This window comes from Limulus polyphemus, unplaced genomic scaffold (genome assembly GCF_000517525.1).
Source record: "Limulus polyphemus unplaced genomic scaffold, Limulus_polyphemus-2.1.2 Scaffold151, whole genome shotgun sequence".
Lineage (NCBI taxonomy): Eukaryota > Metazoa > Arthropoda > Merostomata > Xiphosura > Limulidae > Limulus > Limulus polyphemus.
In genome coordinates this window covers 775032-787889 of record NW_013665761.1, presented here as the reverse complement: position 1 = coordinate 787889, position 12858 = coordinate 775032, and the positions used below count along the sequence as shown (strand labels likewise).

At 31.3% G+C, this 12858-nt stretch overlaps 1 protein-coding gene across 1 annotated transcript in view; it reads right to left on the bottom strand.

Annotated features, from left to right (window-relative positions):
• The window catches only part of LOC106476016 (hemicentin-1-like), a 209307-nt gene that overhangs the window by 39839 nt on the left and 156610 nt on the right, over positions 1–12858 (bottom strand). The window contains exons 6-8 of the mRNA XM_013936691.2: positions 8244–8526; positions 8073–8092; positions 5888–6178 (exon numbers count right to left, since the gene is read on the bottom strand). Of these exons, the coding sequence (XP_013792145.2) occupies positions 5888–6178; positions 8073–8092; positions 8244–8526 (594 nt within the window). The remainder of the gene's footprint in view (positions 1–5887; positions 6179–8072; positions 8093–8243; positions 8527–12858) is intronic.

Below are 12858 nucleotides of genomic sequence, written 5' to 3'. Positions count from 1 at the left end.
TTCTAATACGTAACAGGGCAGACAGTAATCGAACTATTCTATCTGGATAAATGCATTTTGGCTTTTATGGCTCTTCCTATTCAAGAAATCAAGCGCGACGTTACGTGACACACACTGATATTTATATAGGTTAGATAAAGAAAAATACACTCAGATATGCAGTTTATGTATCAGTTTAAATATCATTATATACCTGTATGTTGTATACACTGCGAACAGTGTTGTCTGTCCGAGCGTTCGCCTTTCTCCCGTTTGAAAAGCTACGCACGCATGCAAAGCTCAACATTCACTTTTGAAATGAATAATGTTGATGCCAAATTTTATTTCACAAGCAGGATATTCTACACTAAATGATTAGGAATTAATCACACTAGCATTCCCATTTCAAAATGTGACGTACTTAAAGAATATAAATGTAGATTTACCGTATGCTATTGTTTAGCGGCTCTTAGCATGACTGAAAAATTACTTTTCGCTGTGTTCGGTATAAGCAGCTCATAGTTTTATCTGTGAATAAAACCAACAGTGCTACACAGATAACCTTTTTAAAGTCAATGAAATAAGTTAAATTGATACTTTAAATTAAACTTTTCCTTCACTGGGGACGGGTACTTTTATTTGTATTTAATAATAGTAAAATAATTTAATACGTTAGGTACTTGATAGTAATTAATGCTGCAAGATACTCTGTAACATGACGTACGTAACATTTAACGTAACATTATTCAAAGATACGACTTTCTTATATAGAGCGATTATCAATCTGTATCATACAGTACTTCCAGTCAAATGTTTAATCTTAGACACAAACAAACAATCTATTAACACATACCTTAAGATATGCGTTCAATTACAAAAATATTTTCTAAAAAAACTATAAAATTAAGCTATTTTTAACATAATGCTCTCCTTAAATATTTAAAAGTAAAAAATATATATTTTATTATCTAAACAGTTGTATTTTAATGTGGATTTCATACTATAGCAGTCATATGCATTATATATATTGTTAAGAATAATTCATAACCCAAATTGTAGTCTTCTCGGATTTTATTCTCGGCGTGTGACTGGCATAAAACTATTAGAAGAATGCCACTCTTCATCATTTACAAGAGCCAACCAAACAACAAGACCAGACCTCATAGATTAACGAGCTGTTGTTTATGGAAATGGAGTTTATAATGTTCTTTTTTACAGTAAAAGTAACACATGAGCTGCTTGATATATATATATATCGAAACAATGTTTGGGCTCACTTTGTTTTACCAGATTGTTCGAACTTGTTTATAAGAAAATTTACAATTTTCAAAATACAAATATTCTGAGTAATACCCAATAAATAATTGATAACATTAGGGTTAACTACTTTTAAAATATCTGTAGTGATGTAGGTTGTTTGGGTTGAATGAATAACATTACAAACTGCTATACATATTCCATATATTTCATATATATATATATATATATGTATATATGTAAAACATACTATACCTTATTTTGTACATTGTACTGATATGTCTAAGCATATACATTTTCGTCCTTTGTGGTTTAATGTATTTATATAATTAAGTAATATTTTAGTATTTCTTAACTGAGTTGTAATTTTTCACTTGTGTCATAAAATTTATCATAATTATACTTAAATGCATTTAACACTGTAAATTATAAAATACAGTTCAACAAATAACTACATAATAATAGTCGTCGCTTATAGGAACGAAAATTCCTCACGATAGAGCTTATATTTAACAACAATAAATTATCATTAAAGTTTGTTTGTTTGTTTTTAATTATGCACAAAGCTACACAAGGGCTATCTGTGCTCTGCCCACCACGGGTATCGAAACCCGGTTTCTAGCGTTGTAAGTCTGCAGACATACCGCTGTGCCACTGGGGGCTCGTTAAAGTTGTAGCACTGTAAATAACATATTTACCATCATTTTAGATGGAGAGCTAATTCTCATTTCAAGTTCAGTGAACTAAGTGGAAAATAGTGCTTTAGATCTAAAAGTTTTATTTCATCGTTATTTGCATCATGTTAGATTATTCGTTAGAAATATTTGTGAGAAATCCTTGGTTTATTATTCTCTTCATGAAAATCGAGTACCGGAATAATTTCAGCCTAGGTTCATTTTTTCACTAAAAAAATTAAAATTTAATATATGAAAATGAATCATACAATTATTGTTGTGAAGAAATTTAGATGACAAAAAAGGCTATTAGAAGCTTACAGAGTTTGAAACACTATTTATTATGACTTTTTTTATTAGTAATATATAATAATCATTATTTAAATAATTACAAATACATGTTTCTGGCTTGCAGGTGGGTAAGGGATTGTTTAAAAATTTCATGCAGATAGCAACTTTTTTCAATCCAATAATGCAAGAAATGACTCATGCTACTTGTAAGTACAATATATAATTTTGAAGATAACAAAAGTTAAAATCCATATTTTTCTATTAGACAAACATTCGTTCTGTGACACAACATAAAGTCTCTGGGGTTGATATCGATTTGAAATCGTTGTAAAGCTTTCGTAAACCCAGTTATTATATTTTGTTTGTATCATTTGTTGTTAAGCGCAAAGCTACACAACGAGTTTACTGTGCTGAGCCCACACGCTGTTCGAACAACGTTTTTAGCGTTATATGTCCTCAGTCATACCAGTGATCCACCGAGGTGTACAATAATTAGACATTTATGCAAAATGGTTTTACATTGAAATATTTTTTCAAATAACACTTAAAATCTCGTCTATTAATAAATATGCAACAACGGCAGTAAAAATATTTTGTTCACAATATAAATCGTTTATATTATTGGATATATATAAACATTCCAATAGGTAGGTTGTCCAAAGTGTGCAATTACTGACACGACGTATGACTGAGGTCCCCCCCTCTCTTTTACTATTCAGATAGTTAAGCGGTGCAAAATTAGTGTATTACTAAGGATGTCATGTTTCCCTCGTTACACATAGTCATAAAAGGTTTCACAGGGAGCACATTCTACAACCCAGTTGAGTTGATGAGTGCAATTATAGCTGAAACGTCGAGTTCTTATCTGATAAGAACGTTCTTTTCTAAATGGTGATAGTATGTTTTCTATTAAGCTATTTGCAATAGTTTAACAAAAAAGATGCTCCATGAGAGTAGGCGAAATAGTTAATTAGAAATAATCAATTAAAGCTGAACAATAAGAAATCACAATGTACTTTAATAGTGATGCACAATCGATAAATATAATATTTGTTACACCAGTTTATTAATTAAGGCCAAATAACGTTATTTCTCGTTATTCTAATTATTGCCGTTATTTCATGATATCAAGTATAAATGCGAAGACTGCTATTATATTTCACTATTTATTCATGATGTATGTACAAAGTATATATTTTGAATTAACTGTTACGCGATACTGTGCCAATTTAAAAGTATTCTAGTAGACAAATACCATTTGAATTGTTTCTGGAAACATTTCTATTTTACTTAAATAATGAAAAATTATTTTATAGACTCAGATTAACAAATAATAAACTAAATTGCATTAAAATCTTGAGCGATACGATAAACTAAACCGCGTATATTTTTTCTAACATTGGTAGTTTATTGAATAGTTGGGTAATTTTCAAGAAAACAAATGAATAATCAGGATAATGATTGTTTCGATTTAGAATATATATATATATATATATATTGTTTAATTTTTGTATTACTGGCAGAAAGTGATGTGTCGTTCCTAGGAGACTCAGCGCTAAGAACCACTACTTATAACTCAGCACAGCTTATAGTTCAAAACAAATATACAATCGGCATTTTCATACTCGTGAAGGTAATCTGGGCATTTTGCCATCCAATGCGAATTCAGTAATATAGAACTGTGTTATAGTCGTGTTGAAAATGCACTATTCTTTCAAAATTTTTAGTTGAGCCTTATAAGCATATTACCTAAACCTTTCAGCATAATTTGTAAAAGTCGGACTAAAAGGTTATTATCTACAATAGCATACTTACAAAATATATTAGATCGCAGCAGAAACAATGAATAATCTTAAAATTGTGGTTATTTTTTTGGTAATTTTGTACTTACTGCCTTTAGTGTGAAGAGTAATCTTTGTCTTGAACGTTTCATCTCAGTTAATAGATTTATTTAATCTACACATGTTCATTAAACTTGAGGACTTTCATATGCTTATTACTCAGAATTATTACTAGTATATCTTCAAATATTCTATATCTTAACAAATGTGCAAAAGCTACACGAGAGCTATCTGCGCTAGCCGTCCCTAATTTAGCAGTGTAAGGCTAGAGGAAAGGCAGCTAGTCATCACCACCCACCGCCAACTATTGGGCTACTTTTTGGTGGGACGGGGATTCGAACGCGCAACCCTCAGATTGCGAATCGAGTGTCCTAACCACCTGGCCATGCCGGGCCCTAAGCAAATGTAACCAAAGAACTGTTGTTCAGATCTCTAATTTGCACATTGTTCGCGCGAAATTCAAAACAAACAAACATTTGCTTAGAGTAAACTACACAGAATAACTTATTGGCATAAAACTGTCTCACTTAGAGTGATAATAAATATAGCTAAAAGAAGGTACATGATTTAATCATGCTATGTAAAACCATACCTATCTAATTATTTTTTTTATGCAAGTCCATATCATTTCATATAATATTCTACAATATTTGTTTTTATAATTTCATTAGACTACAGTCGAAGAATAACTTTTAATACAAATTAATGCAATGTAATATTGAATTTTTATTATATTTATTTAATCCTCAATCAAATCCTATACTCCTATAAAACAGAAATGGGTATTTAGTAGATGACTTTGATGTAAAACAAAATCTAAATTATGCTCAAAATACGATGTTATGTCGGCTACTGTTGGTGCGAATAAAACGTGGTCAAGAAGCTCCTGTGCTGTTTACACTTACCTAAGAGTGAGAAAATTGATCAAAGCTAAGAAAATGAACTTATATTTAGAATTGCATAACAGTGGGAAGATTAATCAAAGCTAGAAAACGAACTTATGACATGGCTTTTCTTGTTGGAGGTTTTGATTGCATTTAGTATAATTTTAAACTGTGGTAATAATCGATAAATAAAATTAAAATACTTTTACCCACGAATATGGGATACTTGTCTGTAAGAACTACTTAGCTTTTAGAAAATACGAGCAAAGTTATCCCTAATTTTCAGTTGATAGGCAGGCGAAAACCAACACTTTGGATGGTCTAAACAAATAGTGGGATTTTACAATCACTCGTACAACGCTCTTATGGTTTCAAAGTGAAGAGCACAATTTTTGTTCGACAACATGACGTGAATCATGGAACATGCAACCCACAGACCGTCACCCTATCCACTTGATCATGCTCGAATCTTGTAAAAATAGTGAATATATTGCCATCAATATCACTAACAATTACAGTATATGAGATTTATTGAATGCTAACTGGTTTAGCAATGTTGTTGTTTTTTTAGTGCAAAACTAGACAATGCGTTCTGTCCACCGCGAGGAATCGAACTCCGAATTTTAGCGTTGTAAGTCCGTAAACTAACCACTGACCTACTGGAGGATGGTGTAACAATGATTGATATAAAATAAAGAATAATAATAATAAGAAAAACTGTATAATAGTGAAAAATAAAACATTGAAGTTTTTTTTTCTTTAGGGATAGTTCATGGAAGCTAGTACAAAATCATAAACAATATTTTGATCTGTCTGGAATGCCTTAGTTGAAAATGAAAATGAAATGTTTAACTTGGTAGCTAATTTAGTAAAATGAAATAAGTTAAAATATTTTAAAGATTATTTATCAGGTTAACAATCCACTTCACAAATATATCTCAGAAGTATGTGTAATGCTTACACTGTACCCTAAGGAAGACGCTGTTGCTTTCCCCACGTCCTTCACTATTGGTTGCAATGCAGGTATAGTGTCCTCTATTGGTCAATTGAACCTTTTGTAGAACAAGAGTCTGGTTGCTTACAATGATTCCTAAAGTGGTATTGGTAAATATTTCTTGCCCTTTAAAGGTCCAACCTATATACGTTGCAGTTGGATTAGAACGAATGTTGCACTCAAAATATACGTCATTACCTTCCTGTATGTGACTATGACGAAGCTTACTTCCCAGACGGAGAAAAACTTGGGGAGCATCTGGAAAAAAAAATAGAAAACACAAACTTTAAATACAAAGGTTTCATTGAGTTTTCATTAGATCAAACCTCTTTCAACCGAAAATACTATATAGAAAATTTCATCAAAACAAAAATAAATGTATGAACATTTATTGAAAGAAAGATCATTATTAAAAATAATACTTATTAAGCTCTTCATATTTATTGATTTTAGAATGTTCGAACGAAATTCATAAAAAATATACGAAAATTTGGTAATACATTACATCTCAATATGTTTTAAGATATTTCAAAACTAAATAAAACTGTTTCTTATGGGAAAGCTGTTAGAGAGAGTCAACCCGTGTATTCTCTTTTACGTTTCCACACAAAAATACGGATGTATAAAATAGCCTAAGTTTTGAAACAAAATCTGCTTTGTGATAGTAAAGTGGGTGGATCGATATTTCTGGAACCTTCACATTTTATGCAGTTTCACACATTTTAAACATTTGTTTATAAAAAATATATTATTATGCAACATTCACATCATAATGCAAATTTCTTTAAACTATTCTCTAATTTTGTTTTACCAAATATACAATTCTAAAATTTAGAGTTCCTTCTAAAAATACCTTTAACAACAAGGGCGCAAAACTAATATTTCCGAGATCCAAATAACTAAATTATTTTAATTTTATAGTTATTTTATAATATTGTAAATTGTGTGATGATTGTATTCACCTTCGTTTAAAATGTACTTTTTAATGTGTTAAACTCTGTTGTATTTGTTTTACTTTTGTAGTTAAGCACAAAACTGCTTTACTGGCTGTGCCCACCACGGGTATCGAAACCTGATTTTTAGCACTACAAGCCTTCAAATTTACTGTTGAGTTATTGGAAGGCAACTGTATTGTAAGGAACGAAATTAAAGTAGTTTTATTTGTATGTTACTTAGTGTAATCAAATTGTTTTTTGTACAATTATTTTATTTTCAGTTAACAAGCAACATGTTTATTTTCCTAATTTTCTCTTTATAGCACGATAAGACTTTCAAATATTTATTGAAAATAAACAGAGTTTGAAGTTTAGCACAATCACTTGTCAAGATAGGAGACTAAGATAAATGTTTCACTTAGTAGCGTAGCTAATACCAGATCTTGAAATGTAATTACTTTTGTCATATCATCAATCTAATTTTCCCCAGAAGCAGCCTCAATTGCGATTCTCCAATGTTTACTTCAGAACTACTATAAAGTGACAGATACATAATTACCTTTCCTTTACCTAAGATGTAAGTTGTTTTTTCCAAGATATTTCAACACGTAGGTCTGTAGAGTTTGAGATTACTCTAAGCTACGCTGCATAAGTAATTGACTTAAAAATTAAAAATACAGACAAACAAACGAAAAAAAAACGTTTTATGTATTATTAATTAGAAACAACACATGTATAACGTGGTATTTTTACGGCTCAATGTACAAAAAGTACACTTATGTATTAAAAGAATAATGTGCACTGTGTATTGGTGAATTCAGCGTATACAAATTATGCTAAATTTGTAGTATTTCTATGTGGTATGGAAATATTTTATTAAAAACTCAATAAAGGCTAGGCGAGCACTTTGATTCTTGCACAATAGATTATCCGTGCTTTGCCCACCTCGGGGATTCAAACCCGTATTTAAATGCGAAAACTTACCACTGACCCAAAGGATGGCGTTTTTCTAAGAATCGTTAAACCAAGTCCTCGCTAGGATTTGTTTAAAGTCAATATATATAATACTAGGTTTCTTGCTGAAAGATATCGTACTTTTTACCTTAAATATCTGTAGAAATATTTCCATTGTTTCCTAAAGTTTTTGGTGCCCGAAAGCGATATGGAAGATGGTATTAAACTGGAGATACATTGTGAGTTGTTTTCTGTTCACTCACATGTGCATTTAGCTACATAACTATACACATTTATCAATTGTTTATATTGCTATTCTACATTAAAACAAACGCAGTTGGTTCTGAGAATGAATGTAAACTGTGACACATTAATTGAAGCAGTCACATTCTAATATTTATGTAGGTTAAAATATTTTAAAATTATTAACCAACTAGGTTGATATAAGTTGTTGTTGGTAATAATAGTGGCGATTCTCAGCAGCACAGGAAAGGTAAACACCATTATCTTCCAAACTGGGCGTGAATGTTAAGATACTAGTTGTAGCATTACCATTAACAGAAACCACTGACTTGGCAGTCATGAGCCGAACATTCCCTTTCCACCATGATATCGTTGCAGGAGGTCGTGAACCAGCTGTATAACATTCAATTTCCGCGGGTTTTCCTGCTGAGAGATGGAGTCCTTCCTCTACTAGATGAACCTCAAGAGGTCTAACTGGGTAGATATATTAAATAAGCGAGCATCTACAGAATCTGAATTGTATATAAAGTATGATTAATATAATCACCAATTCAAACATTTCGCCTTATTTATTAAACTGAAAAGGATCTTTTAACATGGAGAAGCATTTAACTATATAGCATTACTTACTAAAGATGCCAAAAGTGTATTTTAAAACCACTTTAAGTAATCCCAAATAAAATATTTGTAAAGGAAATAAAGCCTTCACGAACACGTTATTAAACACCAAGAATAAACGAAATCTAAATTACGTTTTAGGACAGGCTGTGAGGACTGAGTTGGTGAATATGCAGCTTTTCTGACAAGCTGCATTTAGGTCACCAAGTACCAACTGAACGCTTGCATAAGTAGCATAAGTATAAGCGAGTGAAAAGCTTGAAACTACAGTCGAATATTTGCTATATAATACTTTTATTGATGGGGAAAATCCTAGTTTCGGAAAATAAGATTCTCCTGTAAGACTTCCACTTTTTTAAAGTGAATTTCTTGCAGATTTCTGTGAAAATCCCTACCAGATTTCAGTTAGAATTTCTGATTTACTTCAATGAACATCTCACACATTGTATTTCTAACAGCTTTAAATATATGGCCAAGGTTATGAAAATATATTTTATTTTTCAAATAGCTTATTTTTTGTTCAGTTTTTGTCCTTCTATATTTCTTATGTTCAGGTTGACTAGTATTATACACTGTTTTTTCGTTAGGCATGTTCGATCAGTCCCTCTTCTAACCCATTACTTTTAGCTTCTATCACTTGTTTTTGTTCTAAGATTTATTTTCCACTCCGCTGTAAATCAATATTCAGTTGCATGATGTCTACTCCAATTTTGCTTGAAGCTAGTTAAGAATCATTCTCACATCATTTGACGTTCAATTTTCTATAGAAAAATCAGAATATTTCTCCAAACCAACTTAAATTAACATAAACTGATACTGTGAACGGAAGTAAGATAGAAAAATAATCTAAATGTTCAACCAACAAGTGCGTACAATATCGTCGTGCACAAGAATAATTTATTGGGTGTGTCTGTAATATCTGTATAGAACACCATCACTAGATACCAGGGAGATGATGTCCAATTTGAATATTTTGAAATGTTTAGGGTTTAGGTTTAAGACTTTAATTGTGCAGCACTACTACACTCACTTTTTGATCATAAGCGTTATCCACTACGTTCGTTAAATTTATTGACCGACAATAATGTTTAATAGTTAGAATAAAATTGGTAATACGTCAGGAATGTGTATACTCAAGCATATAGTGGAACATTATATTAATTAGTATTGTCAATGAGGCTGTCTTGCGATAATGCATTGAATAAAAAATGTAAAGTTCAACCTACAAACAGTTGATATGTAGTTGTTTTAAGTGTTATATAAATAGAAAATCACACATCTACATTTAGGATAAAATTGGGGTTATGAGTTCATTTTTATATGGTGTTAATCTGTGTAATTCGAAAACTTCTTGATTGGCCAACAATTTCACTTTTGTAATAACGTAATTCATTTTATCATATTTATTCACACGTACTATTAAAACTTAGTTTCAAAGGCAACAGCTGGTGAGTAATTGTGTAGTTTATCACACGATATGAAACAGCTGATAAAGAATGAATTGTGCTTGTAAGTTGGATGTGTTTGTCTATGCATTAATATTTTGTGTATATGGATATGCATTGCTTTGAGTGTTGTAAACAATGTAATAAGTGATATGGGTAAAATTGCTTAGTTTGAATTATATAAAATCTTGAATAAAATCTAAATACATATTTAAAAAAAGGATCACAATTAATGTATCGTATGTGTGAAATAAAAATTCAAAGGACCTACAAAAATCGACCAGCAGATAATAGAAACCGTCAACAGCCAAAGGAAAGTCAGTGATACTAAAAACAGAGATGTGACCAATTGTCTAAAAAATGTCTTAGATTATAATGATGTAGCACCAGTGGGATAGTATCAAACTACTATGCCCAATATACAGTGAAGAGCAACTTTTGACATATACAAAGGGGTATTCCGACTAGTTGTGAGATGGAGCCAGCTGCAGACACAACAGTGTACGAAGTAAGCTAAATTCTACACAAAGTCAAATATGCAGTTCATAAGAGAACGCAGTAAACTTTTAGGCTACTCCATAGGGTTGATATGCATTTGTATGGTGTAAATGATTTTTAACAGCTGAGAATAAATATCAAGTGACCTATTTAGGCGTGGTTTATGTGAAAAAGAAAATTAAAGAATGAACATAAAAATCAGCCAGTTACATGGCTTTCAATGAACTACGAATTGCTGCTCAGTTCAATGATATGTGAAAACACACTGTGAAGCGTACAGAAAACTCTGACATGTTTTCACTCATCATTCTTCAACAGTTGGTGTGCAACGTTTAAGTAAAGTTGTTATCTCAAATTGGATACTTAGTTTTCTGTTTTCCCTAGTCATTTGAGTGCTAGCTTTTAAAAAGACAAACATTGCTATAACAAAACTCCCTAAAGAAACAACTGGGTTACATGAAGTACTGATCACGCTTAGAAGATATTACCCCTTGAAGTTAACCTAGCAAAACACAACTGTTAACTGTCGTAGTAAGATACAGTAGCATATGTTTCAAAGAGCTTTAAACATTCTTTTGATTTTTTATGAAGAGTAACAGTTATTATAAAAATAACAAGAAGAAGATGAAGACGATGATTTGTAACCGAGTGCTTGCTCGGGAGAGCGCACGGTAGGTTTAGCACAATATATTGAATGATTTGAAGATACAAATCAGCAAGACTCTGAGAACCACAATCAATATGAAACCGCAGTGGAAGGGAATGCATCAAAACAACATTTTGATATGGGCATTTTTAGGCAGTGCGATGATACCGAAAATTTATCACTATTAAAAAGGGTGTGTAAAAGCCCCTTCACTGCTCTTCTAAGTTCAAGTTAGTAGATTTACCATAATGTTTTATAACGATATAAATAAGAGTCATATTATAGAGTAAAACTCATACAGGAACCTATTAATAAACTCTACCCACAGTTCGAAAATTTTCTGATTATGATATTTATACCACTCTTATAAGCACAATCCTACCCCTGTTGAAACTTAGGCATAGAAACGTAGACAGTAGGACATGGTCTATAAACTGTATATCCCTGGTCTACTAAAAATAAAAAGAGCCAATTACAATAATTAAACTAAGCCAAATGCAGTTTCTTTTCTTCTTCGTAACTGTCCCCCAGTGGCACAGCGGTATGTCTACGGACTTACAACGCTAGAAACCGGGTTTCGATACCCGTAGTGGGCAGAGCACAGATAGCCCATTGTTTAGCTTTGTGCATAATTACAAACAAACAAATCTTCGTAACTAAGAACCGCTCATTAAAGAATTATATTTTTAAATTATAAATCGTAATTACCGACACAAACAAAATGATAAAATAAAATATTAAAACTTTCTTCTGTATACAGTTACTTAAGTCAAATACAAAACACGAAAAAAATAGAAGGGAAAACCTCCATCGTTCATACACTTGATAGCCGTAACACAAACTTTTAAACTTCGTTAAGTCCGTCCTGATGTGAGTAAATGTAATAATGTAATTAATACATAAATAATAAAACAGACGAAAATTTTCTTTGTACTTATGAGACAAACAACAATTTATAATCTCAATTAATCTGATTAAGTCTGGATTTTTTATTTCTGATAAGTCGGGGATGTACCATTTGGCGACCCTCCATCTGCTTTTAATGTCTACTCCTAACTTTCAACTTGGGAAGCCTGTTTTGATAGGGCTAGTTTAATCATCATCGCCAAAACATTTTCGAACTGTAGGTTTGTGTTATACAAATAGATTTAATTACGATGTTTATTTTACAACATGTGGTTAATAGGCATATTAATATTAAGCTATAAGATGTTTGTATGTGGTGCTTTACGACAGAGCTCGCAGAACAATTCATTAATAATGTAAATGAAAGCTAACTAGGCTTTGTTGTTCAATTTACTTCGTGAAAAGTAAAGCATGTAACTAAATCATGGTTTCAATGAAGAATACATTTGAAAGTGTTGGAGGTTAAAAAAAAAACACGACAAGCATGATACCGTAAAAATCTTCAACCGTGAGGACGACAATCATTGTAAACAAGTGAATTGTGTATTGTTAATTATATATATATATATATATATATACTATTTAATAAAACATATTCGTATTTGACTAAAGTATCTTATCATAACGCATTTCTCATAAACAGAGAAATATGCTGAGGAGACCTTTGCCAATTAAAAAATTTTAATGAAAATT